The sequence below is a fragment of the Ylistrum balloti genome, unplaced genomic scaffold (genome assembly GCF_031769215.1).
Source record: "Ylistrum balloti isolate Yb309-2 unplaced genomic scaffold, AGI_CSIRO_Ybal_v1 Utg369772, whole genome shotgun sequence".
NCBI classification, from domain to species: Eukaryota; Metazoa; Mollusca; class Bivalvia; order Pectinida; family Pectinidae; genus Ylistrum; species Ylistrum balloti.
The window spans coordinates 3532279-3548511 of NW_026781965.1; the positions used below are offsets into that span (position 1 = coordinate 3532279).

General features: G+C 34.6%; 2 protein-coding genes across 2 annotated transcripts; one reads left to right on the top strand and one right to left on the bottom strand.

Annotated features, from left to right (window-relative positions):
* Nucleotides 1–1651: 1651 nt before the first annotated feature.
* LOC132543998 (coiled-coil domain-containing protein 96-like) lies at nucleotides 1652–10005 on the bottom strand. The gene is made up of 13 exons (XM_060207556.1): nucleotides 9991–10005; nucleotides 9374–9470; nucleotides 9090–9239; nucleotides 8709–8960; nucleotides 8596–8654; nucleotides 8301–8454; nucleotides 6129–6259; nucleotides 5811–5964; nucleotides 5411–5604; nucleotides 4753–4872; nucleotides 4370–4462; nucleotides 3110–3247; nucleotides 1652–1897 (listed from the first exon to the last, which is right to left on the bottom strand). Exons 1-13 carry the CDS (start codon nucleotides 10003–10005, stop codon nucleotides 1652–1654), a joined length of 1803 nt encoding a protein of 600 aa, XP_060063539.1.
* A 378-nt stretch (nucleotides 10006–10383) lies between these two features.
* On the top strand, nucleotides 10384–15997 carry LOC132543920 (thymidine kinase, cytosolic-like). The gene is made up of 7 exons (XM_060207473.1): nucleotides 10384–10473; nucleotides 11147–11178; nucleotides 11499–11612; nucleotides 12896–12989; nucleotides 13420–13509; nucleotides 13943–14062; nucleotides 14648–15997. The coding sequence occupies exons 1-7, from the start codon at nucleotides 10405–10407 to the stop codon at nucleotides 14828–14830; spliced, it is 702 nt and encodes a 233-aa protein (XP_060063456.1). The 5' UTR covers nucleotides 10384–10404; the 3' UTR covers nucleotides 14831–15997.
* The last annotated feature ends 236 nt before the right edge of the window (nucleotides 15998–16233 follow it).

Consider the following 16233-nt stretch of genomic DNA (forward strand, 5'->3'; position numbering starts at 1 on the left):
AAAAAGTAACACTTATATTTATAAATATAAACTATAGTCAGTAGCGTGTAGGCCTTCGTGACAGGTGGAGATCTAAAGTGCATAGTTCAACACTCTACCTGTGGTGGCTTATATTTCTCATTCTGCAACAATGTGTTGTGTTCAGAGGTAAGACACTTTATCCAAATTATTCTGGACAGTATGTAATGGGCCTATCATATGTTCATAAAGGTAGCCACCAGTTACTACAGGGAGACACGGCCTCCGAATGACCCTGGTTTTTTTTGTGGGGCAATCAATAAGTTGCACCACACAATAGTTATATGGCTGATTATTTTTATGGGTTTAGATTCTAAACTGTTTTATAAAAATGAGAAAATTATTATCACGTATTCTGCTCCTTATGTCACATTTCAATAAATATTTTATTGTTCAGTAAACAGAGACAACAAACATACACCCTTAAACTGTTCTGGTGTATCAATAAACATCCAATTAGCTTTTATACCAACCTATATCCTGATCATAATCAATTCACATAAAATTCTAAGGAAATACAAGTTTGTTAATGACAACAGAATATATTTGTGTCATGGTGTTACTCTTTACAATCACCTATATACCCTGTGAATTGGCAAATAAGTTTGAAAAAATACTAGAGGCCCATAGGGTCTGTATCACTCACCTAGCTTCGTTTGGCTAAAATTGTTTCATCTAAAAGGAATTTTAAAGTTTAAATCTATTTCTTCCTCACCGGACCCATGCAATGGCCCCCAGAATTCAGAAAAAAACACTTATACAAAAGTCTTGTTCACTCAAGAATGCTTCAGACCAGATTTCTGTTATTCCTCCAGAAGAAAAAGGATTTTAAAGAATTCACCTTTAAGGCTCCCTCCCATCCTACCCCAGGGTGGGTCAGACTGGCAATTTATACAAAACTTTCCTAAAGAATGCTACTGACTGAATTTGGTCAAAATCTGCTTAGTTGTTAACGATTTGGGTTTTAAACTAAATGTTGAGGGATGATGAATTTACAAATGCCATGGTACATTACAAGCTGGCCTTGGTCCTTTGGAACAGGTGAGCCAACAGGTTTTCACAAAAAATATTTTATCAAACAAAAGTATGCTGATTAAACAGTGTTGATCTAAGAAATATGAAACAGGATTATATACAGTAATTATATGGTCCTCTGAAACCTGTTGCATGTACATAGGTTATCTATAGATATGTATGGCTATTTATTGGTTTTGGGATAGCTTCTGCAGAGTCCTTTTTTACTGGTAACTGCTTGTAACTTTGGTTTTATCAAATATCTATCAAGGTCTCAAAACTTTTCATTTGAAACACACAACATGAAGACATTTTACTTCTGTGTTAAGTGGACATGAGAATCTCGCCTGGAAAGGAATTAGTGTGGTACAAGATACACAGGCATAATGGTGGTCAACTGAAATGGATTCCAAAAGAAAGACACAACAAAATGAAATGATCAATCTGGTTTGATACATCATGATCAATATATTTTATCTTTTTATGTACATTTACATAGATATGTACATATATGTAATTATTTACAATTGTTTACATGATGATTATGTACATATTTGTACAATTATTTACAAATGGCTGCAATTATTGATGAAAGACCTGTGAAGAGAATTGTTGGTATCTATCCATGGGAGGCTCTGGCTTGCTCTATTTTCCTTCTAACTTGATTACAATTCAATGTTAATTCAGCATGTTCCATTTTTAAACTTTCTAGTCTATGTCTCAAATCATCACCCTCATCTTTCCTTTCCTCAAAATCACGAAGTAATGACTCATTGCCAAGTAAACCACAGTTCTGTCGCAACCTCTGGTTGTCTATTCGTAGTGCATCTCTTGCTTGCTTTGTTCTTGACAGTATATCTCGTTTCTGAAAAGTTATAAACATTGTACATTACAACATACTTTATAAAACAGTAAATCTGCGAAGAAGAATTGTTTGCTGTTCCAACTTCCCAATATACCAACCTTACCTCCCAATATACCAGCCTTATATCCCACTATACCAGCCTTATCTCCCACTATACCAGTCTTATCTCCCACTATACCAGCCTTATCTCACACCCATTAACTTCCCACTATACCTGCCTTATCTCCCACTATATCTCATACCACTTATCTCCCAATAGTCTTATTTCCCACTATACCAGCCTTATCTCACACTATTCCAGTCTAACTTCCCACTATACCTGCCTTATCTCCCACTATACCAGCCTTATCTCCCATTATACCAGTCTTATCTCCCAATATACCAGTCTTATTTCCCACTATACCAGCCTTATCTCACACTATTCCAGTCTAACTTCCCACTATACCTGCCTTATCTCCCACTATACCAGTCTTATCTCCCACTATACCAGCCTTATCTCCCACTATACAGTCTTATTTCCCACTATACCAGCCTTATCTCACACTATTCCAGTCTAACTTCCCACTATACCTGCCTTATCTCCCACTATACCAGTCTTATCTCCCACTATACCAGCCTTATCTCCCACTATACAGTCTTATTTCCCACTATACCAGCCTTATCTCGCACTATTCCAGTCTAACTTCCCACTATACCTGCCTTATCTCCCACTATACCAGTCTTATCTCCCACTAAACCAGCCTTATCTCCCACTGTATCAGCCTTACCTCTCACTATACCAGCCTTATATCCCACTAAACCAGCCTTATCTCCCACTATACCAGCCTTATCTCCCACTATACCAGCCATATCTCCCACTATGTAAGTCTTATCTCCCACTATACCAGCCTTATCTCCCATTGTACCAGCCTTATCTCCCACTATACCAGCTTTATCTCCCACTGTACCAGCCTTATCTCCCATTATACCAGTCTAACCACCCACTCTACCAGCCTCAGACACAGGAGATATTGAACTTACTATAACAGTTACAGACAATTGAGACATCTGACAAAGACAATCTCAGACAAGGATGGTGTTGGATTTACTGGTCTTAACTCTAACTATACCAGACACAAACACAAGAGATACTGGACTAACTGTGACAGCCTCAGGTGAGAGAGATACAAGTCTTACAATGGCAGACTCAGACAAGGGAGATATTGGACTTACCATGGCAGCCTCAGACTCAACCTCTCGAAGTGTTGTTTTCTGGACCTGGTTCTCAGCCTGCACAAACTGCAGCTTTTCCTTGAGGTGAGTCAACACCTGTACAGTGCTAGTTATCTTCTTCCTGAGCTTTAGTAACTCCTGTAGTGGTTGAAAAATGGAAAAGAGGTTTTAGAGAATAATATTCCTGTGAGGAAAAAGTTAGATAACAAAATGGCAGAAACTGCATTCTAATGATTTCTTATGTTATATTGTGTCTGTCATTTACATTTATCAATTGATATCCTTGTTTTTCAGTGAATATACTCATGTCATATTTTTGTGTGTGACACATTGGTAATACAGCTTATTGTGATGTCACTTAAGGAGACCAAAAATATAAAGCAAACATGTATTACAAATTTGACATAAAAATGTTAATTTTTTCATGTTTTGTACAGTGATTCCCACAAAGTCAAATTCACTTAGATGCTTGACATATATTTATACAGACCAATGTCAAACATTCTCTTGACACCTTTTTGGAATGATTAAACTACCGGTAACATTGACAACTGTTGCCAATATATGGAATCTCTCTAGAGTTGTCTTTTTTAACTTACAAGATTGGCGGAAATGGCAGGTTTACAAGGACAAGTATAAAGAGAATCTTTATAGCGGTAGCCTTTGTAAATATGCTGGGAAGGAAAGTTGCTTAGAAATATGAATGGAGATACTTAGTGTACAATATTTTATTGCTTTGACACATATCCATGTTAGTAGGAAAAAATATGCATTAATCATAATTATCACTCTGTTTTAAATTATATAGAACATCTCTTGAATACTCATCCACACAGGGGTTGCTAAAATTTGCGTTCTTATTCTGACTCGACCACAAAAAAGACCAAAATAAAATCACAGATAGAAAACCTAAACCCTTCGGACTAGATACACGTTTTTGACATGTTTTGGAAAGTACCTGTTATATACTTGTGTGTTGTAGTGTATCTGTTTTTGACATGTTTTGGAAAGTACCTGTTATATACTTGTGTGTTGTAGTGTATCTGTTTTTGACATGTTTTGGAAAGTACCTGTTATATACTTGTGTGTTGTAGTGTATCTGTTTTTGACATGTTTTGGAAAGTACCTGTTATATACTTGTGTGTTGTAGTGTATCTGTTTTTGACATGTTTTGGAAAGTACCTGTTATATACTTGTGTGTTGTAGTGTGTCTGTTTTTGACATGTTTGGGAAAGTACCTGTAATTAAGTATTTATGTACCTCATTTCTTTCTTCTATCTTTTCATTATATGTTTGATTTTCAATTTTCAGCTGTTCAAAGTCAATGAGGTGAAGATTTTCAGCCAATTCCTCCTGTAAAAAATATCAAATAAAAGTTATTTGTAGATTTAAACGAAGAAAAACATCAGTCAAACAAAACAATACAAATCCATGAACAGGTAGCACTGAGATAACTCAACAGATTAATACAAAGCATGTCTTCACTTGAGTTTTCAAGTCATATTGTAATAAATAATTGGAGCTACAACATGACTCTTTCATTTCTGTCATTATATACCTGTTGTATACTGGTACTTCTTATTCCTGGAATAAAATTTCATGGTAACTATTGTTTATTCACCACATTCTTTGTCTAGTTTTACCTTTGATTTCAACTGCATCTCCTTTTTCTTTAGTTTATTTTTGAGTTTGATGTTTTCTAAGCGGACATTCACCACCTCTGACTCTTTCTTCATTTCGTTTGATAAGTATTGGTCAATATCCTGTAAAGAGGAAAGACTCATAAATATTGCAATGTTTGATATCAATCAAAGTATTATAACCACAGAAACACTCATTCTAGTTTATAGTAATAAATAAAGAAATAGAAAAAACAACATATGATCAGGGATATATCATCATAAAGTAAGGGAAAATTATAGGTGAGAGATTGATACCTCTAATAGTGGTACCTAAATTTTTTTGGTACTTTCATTGATAACCTGCTGTTGGTGGTACTTATAAGTGTTGATTATCAACCTTTAATGGTACTGATATAGATATATATTGGTAACCTATATTTGGGCACACTTGTATTGGTAACCTACCTTTGGTGTTACATATTGGTAACCTACCTTTGATAGTACTTATATACATTGGTAACCTACCTTTGGTGGTACATATTGGTAACCTACCTTTGATAGTACTTATATACATTAGTAACCTACCTTTGGTGGTACATATTGGTAACCTACCTTTGATAGTACTTATATACATTGGTAACCTAGCTTTGGTGACACTTAATGTATGTTTGTAACCTACCTTTGGCGGGATGGGTTTGCCAGATCTGTTACTGACAGAATTCAGAGCAACATGTTTTTTGAATTCCATGAAACGCTTCCTCTCCTCATCTACCATCTCTTTCTTCTGCTCACATTTTTCCTTGACTTCCTCAATCTGGACCTCAAAGTTGTCCCTCTCTAACATGTCCTGTTTCCGTAATTCATCCAGTTGTGCTGAAGGAAGATATCAAACTGTACTATTTCCTTTTTTTCTTAAATAAGGCATAAGATATAACTATTTGGATATAGACCATTAAGCACACAAATGGTTGACTGATTGTCCGGTATTTATGTGTATATCTGACCATTCACTATCACATTAGTACTTATTTCAGTACACCCAACAAAATTATAGATCCTTAAATTCTCACCAAACTTACCCATGTATTTCACATATTTTGAATCCTGATCATTAGCATTTTTATCATAGTCTTGACGATTTTCATCAGCTTTCTTCTTACGAAACAGTTCTGCTAGTTTATGTTGGAGCTGGTAGTTTTGCTGCTGAAGCTTCTCTCTTTCTGTGATTGTTGCCTGGAAATAAATCAGAGGTTTTGTGATTATATATCCCCAAGAAAATTAAAGGAACTGCATTTTTTTCATTTAACAATATGATACAATTTCAATGAATTCAATTCAAGACCAGTATAGTGTTAATTCTAAAAAGATAATAAATTTGTGACAAAATGCAAACATACATAATATTTTTCCATCAGAGCTTCTCTGTCAAATTCTGGCTCTTGTTCCTCCTCCTCTTCCTCTTCTTCCTCCTCTTCTTGCTCCTCCTGGAATGTTTCCAGGTGTTTGTCATGTTCACCAGTTTGTGAAGCTGAAATCAGGAGAAAGATATCTGTAGGAACTTTTAACCTAAAATAAATGGTCAGTTAATTAAACATTCTAACATATCCATTCACCAACGAAAATAAATTTGCTAAAAAAATTGCAAGCAAGTAGCAATTGATGGTGACTAGAAGATACAACTCCAGCCTATTGCTAACATCAGTGGGTGGGAGACCCCCTGCATAGTGTTGATACTACACAGTATACATAGAGGTGGGAGAATTTTTACCTTAATGTATATATAAAAATCTTAGAAGTTGACTCTCTAAAATGTTGTTTTGTATTCTTCCTTTCTAAAGTTAAGCAAGTAATAAAGACCAATACAAAAGACAATAAGAACGAACACAATAGTAATTTAAAATGATACAGGAAATGATATGTGTATACTGTATCATGCCACTTTTCAAACACTTTCACTAATCTGTCGGTGAATTATGCTGCAACTGATGATCTTGAGTAAGTATATGTCTACAATGCAATGACTGATGGTTAAAATTACTTCTGAGGCATTGTATTGTAGCTGTATTGACCCATCAGTTCACATAAATTTGTTTTGACATGTATTGTTATAAGTGTACCTTTCATATTTGAATGCACAGCTGACATAACATCATTTGAATGTGTAATTAAATTCTCTGGAAATGAACTGCTCTCTGAATGCTGATCGGGTAAAACAATCCTATCTGATTCGTCACCCCTAACAGTTTGTTCACTAAATGCAGAAAGCAAGTTGGAGGAAGTTTTGGGTGGTCCATCCACCTCACCAACTGTTGTGTTTATCTTATCTCCCTCTCCATCAGCAAGTTGGGTCCCTGTGTCTTCCTGTCTATCAACAGGTTGGGCCCCTGTGTCTTCCTTTCCATCAACTTGTTGGGCCCCTGTGTCTTCATTTCCATCAACTTGTTGGGCCCCTGTGTCTTCATTTCCATCAACAGTTGGGGTTCCTGTATCTTTCTCTTCATCATGAACTGGAGACCCCGTATCTTTCTTTCCATCATCAGCTGTAATCTCCTGATACAATTGTGTTGCTACAGAAACATCTTCCTCACTATCAGAATTCGAGCTAACTGATTCATCCTCTTCATCAGCACTAACTGATCTAAATCTATCCATATCTAATCAGTAGTTGGTATGACATGAAAATGTACTTTCAGTCCAAAAGTATCCTTTGTGTAGCTGAACTGACAATAGAACCTCTGTTTGTCACCATCTAAAACCCTCTAGTTTCACATAAGCCCAGATAAAAGACAAATCTATGTGAACTTGTATGTTAGTTACTCTACTAATCCCACAATGCTCTATGGTAATTGTTCCAAGTTAGCTTTACATCCCATAATGCAAATTTCATCATCTAAGACCACATGCTATTTATTGTTCCTCAGGTCACATGACATCTATTGTTCTTCAGGTCACATGTCACTTATATTTCTTGGGATCACATGACAGCTATTGTTCACATGGTATATATGGTTCTTCAGGTCATATGACATTTATTGTTCTTCATGTCACATGGTATCTATTGTTCTTTAGGTCACATGACATTTGATATTCTTCAGGTCACATGGCATCCATTGTTCTACAGGTCACAAATTACACTATTGTTTGAAATGTTATCATAGAATGTTGATGATTTTTTTCCTAATTTCCATAATACTTCATCTGATCTGATTAAGGGAATTCAACTTCAAACAACATTGTAGCCCACATAAATGAATTTATTTAGATCAAAAAGTAAACATTTTCCTGGTTCTGACATGAAAATTTCTTATCCCAAGAGTTTGTGTAGTGAAATTCTGCTTGGCAGTTCTATCCTTATTTTCTTCAGACAATAATGCAATTTATGACATTATGACACAGATATGTACATATATGTATTATAAATAAATGCAAGATAAGGAGCAGCTTTGAATAGGTTTTGTTCCTAAATAATAGTCACCTTTATGACCATGGCTTTTGTGTGTAACTTGTTGATCATCAATACTACACTTTAATGTGTACAACAAATACTGTACTAAAATGTCTAGACCTACCTGGTCTTGATCTTTCTGGTGTTCCTGGTTCCAGAACACCAGTATCTGGTTGTGGTACTTCTGCAGCCTCTTGAGTAGGACTACCTTCCCTTGATAACTTCTCTCCAACACCTATAGGACTCTCTGCTCGTTCACCAGCAGCAAATGTATCACTCTGAAAGACACATCTACATATAATTCCTTCATCAGTACCAATTAGATTGCTGGAAAATAATTTAATCATTAAAAACGTTTGCATTTATGATTAAAATAATACTATACTATGTAAAGATAGTCCCAAACACTGATTTAATACCTGAGGTACTGGTGATCCACTTTCTGGCTCTCCATCCTTTTTTTCTCCTCCTTCTTCACCTTCTTGTTTTTCTCCTTCTTGCACTCCTTCTTTGGGTTCAGCTCCGTCGTCACCCTCTTTTGGTTCAGCTCCATCTTCACCTTCTTTTGGTTCAGCTCCATCTTCACCCTCTTTTGGCTCTGCTCCTTCTTCTGTCTCTTTGGGTTCTGCTCCTTCTTCTTCCCCTTTTGTTTCAGTAGTTTCTTCACTTTCTTTAGCTACAGCCCCCTCCTCACCCTCCTTCACGTCTGCCCCTTCATCTCCCTCCTTTGGTTCTTTTACTTCGGTTCCTTCTTCACCTTCTGTCTTTTGCTCGCCATCCTCACCTTGGAAAATAGATCCAGATGAAATCTCAAATGTTGAAATGAGCTCAAATATGCATATAAATGGATATTAAAAATACACATATATGGCTGTGTGAAAAAATGCACTTCACAGAAAAAAGTATGAATTACCTTCTTTTGGTGGCTGCTCATCTTGTGTCTCCTGTGCTTCCTCCCCTTCTGTTTGTTGTTCAGTCAATTGTTCTGTTGGTTGGTCTTCAGTCTGTCCCCCTTCTGCAGTATCAGCTTGATTTTCTCCCTCTGTATTTTCTACTGTTTGTTCTGTAAATGATGACAAACAGAATATTAACATTTGATCTAATCCTGAACTAGCAAATATGTTATATATAAGCACAAACAAGAGGCACAGAGCATTATGAGATTACATTTCCGATGGAACATTATGTAAAAAATACCTTCAGTTATTTCTTGCTCAGGGGCTGGTGGTTCAGTCGTTGATTCGTCTGCCCCAGCAGTAGTCTCATCTGTTGTCTCTGCAACAGGTGCAGCTTCCTGTAATTAGTATGTATATGCTATAATCACATATATGTATTACATTTATAATTTCGCTGGGACTTGCTTGTCAATTCGTACTGATATTTAGTCTTTCTCTAAAATGTATTGTTCAGCGGCTATTTTTTTCATCTTATAAACTCAAAAACTGGTGATACATTTTCACGGTTTTTCATGAAATATCGATAAATACTAGATGTTTTCGACTTGAGTATTCGGTCACCAAATGATACTGAGAACAGGTTATCGTGACATAGCACAGAGTTAGAACAAAGTGCAACGAGAACTGGTAATAATCTACTCTTCATCGATGTTTATTTTGTTGGCAGACAAGTGCTCGACATCAGTGCTACAGTAGATAAATTGACATTTTTATCAAATATGAAATGTCCCTATATGCTTTAGTAATTCAGAAACAATAATAAACGTTAATTGATTATTTGATATGACTAAGTACCAAATATACACGCATCATCAAGTCCACACATTTCACTGAATGATAAACACATTGAAATCTTACCTCTTGGTCCGCCATTGTTGTTGTCAAGGAAAACACGCATAGATGGCGCTTTTATTCAACAAATAATATTTACATTAAATTTATTTATAATTGTAAGTTGCATCTGTACATTTGAATTTGGAAAATATTGACATGATATTGTTAATTTTTTGACCAATATATTTTATTTTGGTATACATATTTGAGATTTTGTCCGGCGGGAATGCAATCGGAAAATTGTTTCGGGCCTTTCCGTCAATCTTGAATACCACTCGATCTCTTCCGTCACACTTGAAAACCGCTCGTTAATTTCCGTCATCATTGTTTCTGGCATTGGAGGGAACTTTAAAGCTACAATCTCCCGCGAGAAAGTCTACCGCCTGCCATAAGCTAACGTTAACAGCACCGCGGCATTTTTTTCTGAAACGGTAAAAGATGATGTCTACAAGCCATGTTGTTGCCTCACCACAAATTGGACCAACTTCATGTAAAGGACAAATACAGGTTGTTTGCGTTTATTTTCGGATTTGCAATATATTTTGACATTTTTATCCAGTGCTTACTCTGGCATGCCAGCGGCAGTGCTATAGATTTCTGTATTGTGCTAGTGCTGCAAGTAGTATAGCTAAAGAAAGAAAAGTTACGTCTGTCGTTTATTGTCTGTGTTTATATATCCAGAATATTTAGGGAATAGTATATCTTCATTTACATTTGGAACTTTTCATTATATGTCAGCGTTTTTCAGTGATGCTTAAAAGCTGAATATGTAAAAATTCGAAATCGCGCCATTTCATTTACTCAGATCTATAGGACCCAAAGATTCCTAACAAAGAATTTGTTTTCCGCGAATAATACTACGGTGCAATGACCACTGGATCACATATGTATGATTTTTATCTATGATATAATAGTGTAACCAGATGATACATCAGTGCCATTTACTTTGTTTTACTTGATAACAGTTAAGAGGCGTATGCAATACACTAGCAGTCAAAGAAATAGGGATTGAAAAATAGATATGCTGGTAATTCATAACTTTTCCATAAATAAATTTTATTCAGTGTATACTTGTGAAAATGTATCAAATTAAAAAAAATAATCAACGTATATAAATAGTATATGAATGGCTTTTACAACATAAAACATTGATTTATACTGTATATATTCTTCTTTATAGCTAATTATTGGACCAATGTTTTCTGGAAAAACGTAAGTATCTTTGTACATGTCATCAGAACAAGAAATAGAAAATAAAAGGATATATTGCCTTTATATTCAGAAATTTAGTGGGTTTTTAAAGTTTTGGCACTGAATGTCTGATGCATGAAGCTAGACATACATAGTTAATTCATGTTTGCTTAAATGGAAGCAATATCAGCATTGTATCTTATATAATTTTATGACAGTTTTGAAACAAGATATATAAACTGGCATCGTTCTGCCATGATTTAAGTCCTGGGTCTTCCATACATATTCATTTCCATGATTAACTAGTAATGAAATTAATACTTTTTGTGTTGATTTTACAGCACAGAACTGATGAGGAGACTAAAACGGTACCAAATTGCCAATTACAAATGCCTTGTTATCAAGTACTCTAAGGATGACCGATATGATAAAGAGGGGCTTGCAACACATGACAGGTAATTCATTTTACAAATCTGTTAAAGCTGCCTGCCATAAAAACCTGTGTAATGTGTGCAGGTATTTTTTTTTTTTTTTTTTTTAGCTGTAATATTTATATATCTACTTGCATGTTGTGTGCACTGGAAAATTCAGTCAAAATTAATCACTGGAAACCAAGAAATTGATCTCAGAATGTTCAGCTATTACGTCGACCCAGAAACTTGAAAGCATTCTCTTCGAAATCTCTATCGTCCCCAATTACCTTATGTTGAATTATAGGCCTTACAATTAAAGCGTGATGTTTGTGCACTATCTACCAATTAACCCACATTTATTTATCTTGCTTACACAAACACTTATCTTTACACTAGGCATAATCAAAAGTGTTCAGTTTTAAAATCACAGGTATATGTTGTAATCTAGCTATTACTGACCAAACCAGGTAATTAAGATGCCTCACTGTCACATGCATTTGCCAGCTGACATAAATTTAGGCCCCAACTCTGTATATGCATTTATGCAGAGCACGGAATGGAACAGCACAGAATGTATTGGAGCAAAACATATGTGTATTGTCAAAAGAAGAATGACATCTTGTTAGACATTTTGGTAAGGTAATTGCATCAAGACTATTCCCTCTTAATCATCAGAGAGATATAGATTTGTTTCATAAATATCAATAGGACCAATCCACACTTAGCATACTAATATGTCAACGCTTACTTCTGTCGACACAGATGAAAACAGATATGTGCTCATGGTTTCTGGTTCATCACAATATCCTACATGAAGGAGAATATATTGTAACCTGTCATTTTCTTAACAGTTGAATAATATAATATAAAGATAATCATATAATAATAAACATATTTTTCAATGTCCCAAGCAGGGCATTGTCTTTGCTGATTGTTGGTTTTCTGTCTTACTAGTTGCTGTCACATATTTAAACACTGTATCCTGATTTTGCATGGTATTGATTTGGATTAGTTGCATTAATATATGCAGTAATTATCTTATTCATTGTTGTTGTTTGTAAACAAATGATCAAATCCTTCTTGTGTCAGTTTTGTGAACCAGATAGTCCTGACAGTCAATGATAGTGGTTTTACAGAATCTTAAATTTGTCTGTGAAAAAAATGAAGATACTTTAGCTACATGATGTGCTCCACCCACATTTTGGACATTTATTTTCTCATTAACAAACTGCACATTTCATTGGTTTTTGTGGTTATTCAGACTGGAAAGCTAGTCTGGTGCTATATAACAGGAATAACAGTCATGAATTTCATTTATTTGTCAGGCAAACATTACCAGCAGTAGCTGCAGATTGTCTGGCAGACATGGAAGTTTTAGGGGAGAATTATGATGTCATTGGTGTGGACGAGGGACAGTTTGTAAGTGTTTATGCTCACTTGTGAACTTAAACTTTGTCTATGCATCAATAACTAAGGAGACCAAGTCATTGGTACAGAACCATGAACACATTGGTTTTGGAATCCTGAAGCTGCTATTGAATTTTAAAAGCAGTCTTGCTTAATCCTGAAAAAGTGCAACACATAAAGCTGTAGGGTCAATCATTTTAGATGAAATTCCTCTAATACATATCATCTTTATGTTCTGGTCTGTTAAAATTTATGAAAGGAAGACATGTATTATTTCCAGGAATAATTCTTTGTATAGACTTTTTGCATAGCAATATTTAAAACATCAGATTTACACTAAAATTCCTGACCAAAATCGTAAGGTAATTATGGTTATAGAGTATGAATTAGTAGTTGTGGTTGTTCAGAGTATAAATGTTATAACATTTACTTGCCTTTTCAGTTTCCAGATGTGGTGTCATTTTGTGATAGTATGGCAGAGAATGGTAAAATTGTGATAGTGTCTGCTTTGGATGGAACATTCCAGAAAAAGGTAGATTTTAAATCCAACCAACATCTGCTAATTCTAATATTTTTTATTTTAAATGTTAAAGTCGTTAATTTATTTGACTATGGATATCTCATTAGAGACTAATAAATACCAAATATAATATGATTATAAATATAAATAATAATATATCTACTAGAAAGGCTAGAAAAGAACACATTTCCTGCAGATGGATGTTTAATTTTGATTGTCAGAATTTACACAGAAATAGGCATACTATAAGCCCAGTAGGAACATCTATAGAGAAAAATCACCTTTGGGATGATATAGGAAAACTCCTGAAAGGTAGTGCTGCATTTCTATTCTTCCTTAGAGTTGATTATGATGTCTGATGTCCTGGTTCAACCAAAGGACAGTGAATGATCTCTTACTATTCTGGTCTTGATTACTGTTACTGATGCAAGACTATTGGTTTCAGGGATTTGGTGATATTCTGAACTTGGTACCATTGGCTGAGAGTGTGATAAAGTTGTCTGCAGTGTGCATGAAATGTAATAGTGAGGGATCCTTTACGAAAAGGAAGGGACAAGAAAAAGAGGTGAGTAGTAGTGATGCCTTCAGTTGACTTTTTTTTCACAACTTTTCCCAGAAGATAAACAGGGCACCAGGCATCAAACTGGATATTGGTGTCTATTTCAAGAATTGTATCTTGTAGAAATGTCTTGCAGCCATTGCTGACTATGCTGTACTATTGTTATTTATGAGAACACAGCTTATTTCTGGGTGATATAGTGATACTATTGGACACCATTTACATTATTACAACTTAGGTAATGCATACAGTATAACATTTTGAAATAATACGGAATATGATTACAATCATAGCACATCACTTTTTGCCACAAAATTCACAATCCAGGTCAAAATGCACAAATTTAGTCTAGATAGTAACCTTCAATATCAGATCTGTTCATAAAACATCTGTATAGAATCCCATTTAATCACAAGACTTCTGGTCCTTTGATATAAAGTCCAGGAAGGGTGGGACATGTCTTTCATAGTCATACATAACTTTGACATAGACAAATACGCACCACAGCCTCCTAAACAAAGCTATTGATTCGACTTAGCATTCTTCATTTAATCTTAATTTTGGTAAGTCTTTTTCAATTTTATCTGGCAGGTGGAGGTGATTGGTGGAGCAGACAAATATTTAGCAGTGTGTCGGGCATGTTTCCAGTCCCCAGTGAAGATATCGGATAAGGAAAACCGCACCCCGACAGTTCTACCACAACAATCATCAGAGAAAATGCTGACCAGTCGTAAACTTTTCTCTCCAATGTCAGATAGAACAAATAATCAATAACCCAAGTCAGATCATAGGGTCAATACTCATGATATATTATTTATTGATTTCAGTAATTCAACACAACATTTAAGTAAATATTTTCAAAATGTTCTCGAATTTAAAGCCATATGTCACCTTAGTCCCATTTTATACCAAAATAAATTTAATTTAAAGAATGTGTCAGATATGTATGTGAAGTTGAAAGCAAAAAAAAAAGTGCCAAACAATGGATGACAAAGGTGAATGTTATCAGAACAAATTATTTTATTACATCAGAAGTAAGCGTACCTGAAATGTATAATTTTTACTTTTCTGTAAAGGTGTTCAATTTTTTGTAATATATCTAATTTACTTTACATATTATTTTATTATTTAGGTGCAATTTTGCCTATCACTTTTTATAGCACTTCAAATTTAATATGGTTGTCAAGAAGGGAATTTAGTAATACTGATTTTGTCACTGCAATATTTCTGTATTTCCAGTAACATTTTGTTTTTTCCACCTTGTCACAGTTCTTTGTGAATTTTTATGCAGGTTGATAATAAAAAATCAGTTTACGTTGAATATAAGGTACACTTACACAGTACTTTCCATTCATCTGAACACTAAAGGAGAAATGTTTCCACCCTAGTTCTAGCATTTTCCTAGTACAAGATGGCAGAGCTGAATGTGCTCTATTACAGGTGAATAGGAAAGATGTGTTGAAACCTTCATACCATTACTTAATCAGGATGACATGAATTTCAACTGCACTGAGCAATGAATGAAATAATTTATTAAATAATTTAATAGATTAAACCAAGGCAATGTGATTGGAAGAATTGCCATAAAATGTAATTAGGTTGCAGTGACCTTTTATCTACTGTTTCATTATTCATCAAACAGTATTTTTAAATTATTTTTTTAGTATTGCACACTCCAGCATTGCTATTTCCTCACATCTATGACCTGCATATTTTTTGTGTTCTGTAAATATGACATTGATACAGGTTATGCAAGCCCTTTTAGTGCAGCTCTTTTATTTGTGCTACATGTATTTTGTAAAGTTGCAGATCAATGATATAAATATTGATCTTTGCTGTTTTTAATCAAACTAATAAATTTAAGCATTACTATCGTGTGTTTTCTTTCATCAGCTTTGTCAGGGTAAATCTAACCACAGAATTTGAGGTTATGATCTCAAGTCAATGTCCAAAAAAAATGTATTTAGCATTTTAATAAAATTTACTTGATGAATGGTACCAGTTATTTCTTTATCTTAATTCTATGAACATCTCCGTGCTGTTTCATAGTTTCAGTTCTGTAAAACTTTCACACACCCATGTCTATATTGAGTGCAATTCTATAAAAAAAATTACAATAGACTAATACAAACAATCCACAAGAATCAAAATGTATATTTATTTGAATAGTTAATCAA

Bases quoted from the DNA above. Each gene is read 5' to 3' on its own strand.
- LOC132543998 (XM_060207556.1), bottom strand. The intron at 9,240-9,373 runs GTATTTTTTACA...CATCATTTACAG, and splicing joins TGAGCAAGAAATAACTGAAG to AACAAACAGTAGAAAATACA. The intron at 3,248-4,369 runs GTACATAAATAC...CAACCACTACAG, and splicing joins AGATAGAAGAAAGAAATGAG to GAGTTACTAAAGCTCAGGAA.
- LOC132543920 (XM_060207473.1), top strand. From the start codon at position 10,405: ATGATGTCTACAAGCCATGTTGTTGCCTCACCACAAATTGGACCAACT. The intron at 11,179-11,498 runs GTAAGTATCTTT...TTGATTTTACAG, and splicing joins CCAATGTTTTCTGGAAAAAC to CACAGAACTGATGAGGAGAC. The intron at 14,063-14,647 runs GTGAGTAGTAGT...TTTATCTGGCAG, and splicing joins GGAAGGGACAAGAAAAAGAG to GTGGAGGTGATTGGTGGAGC.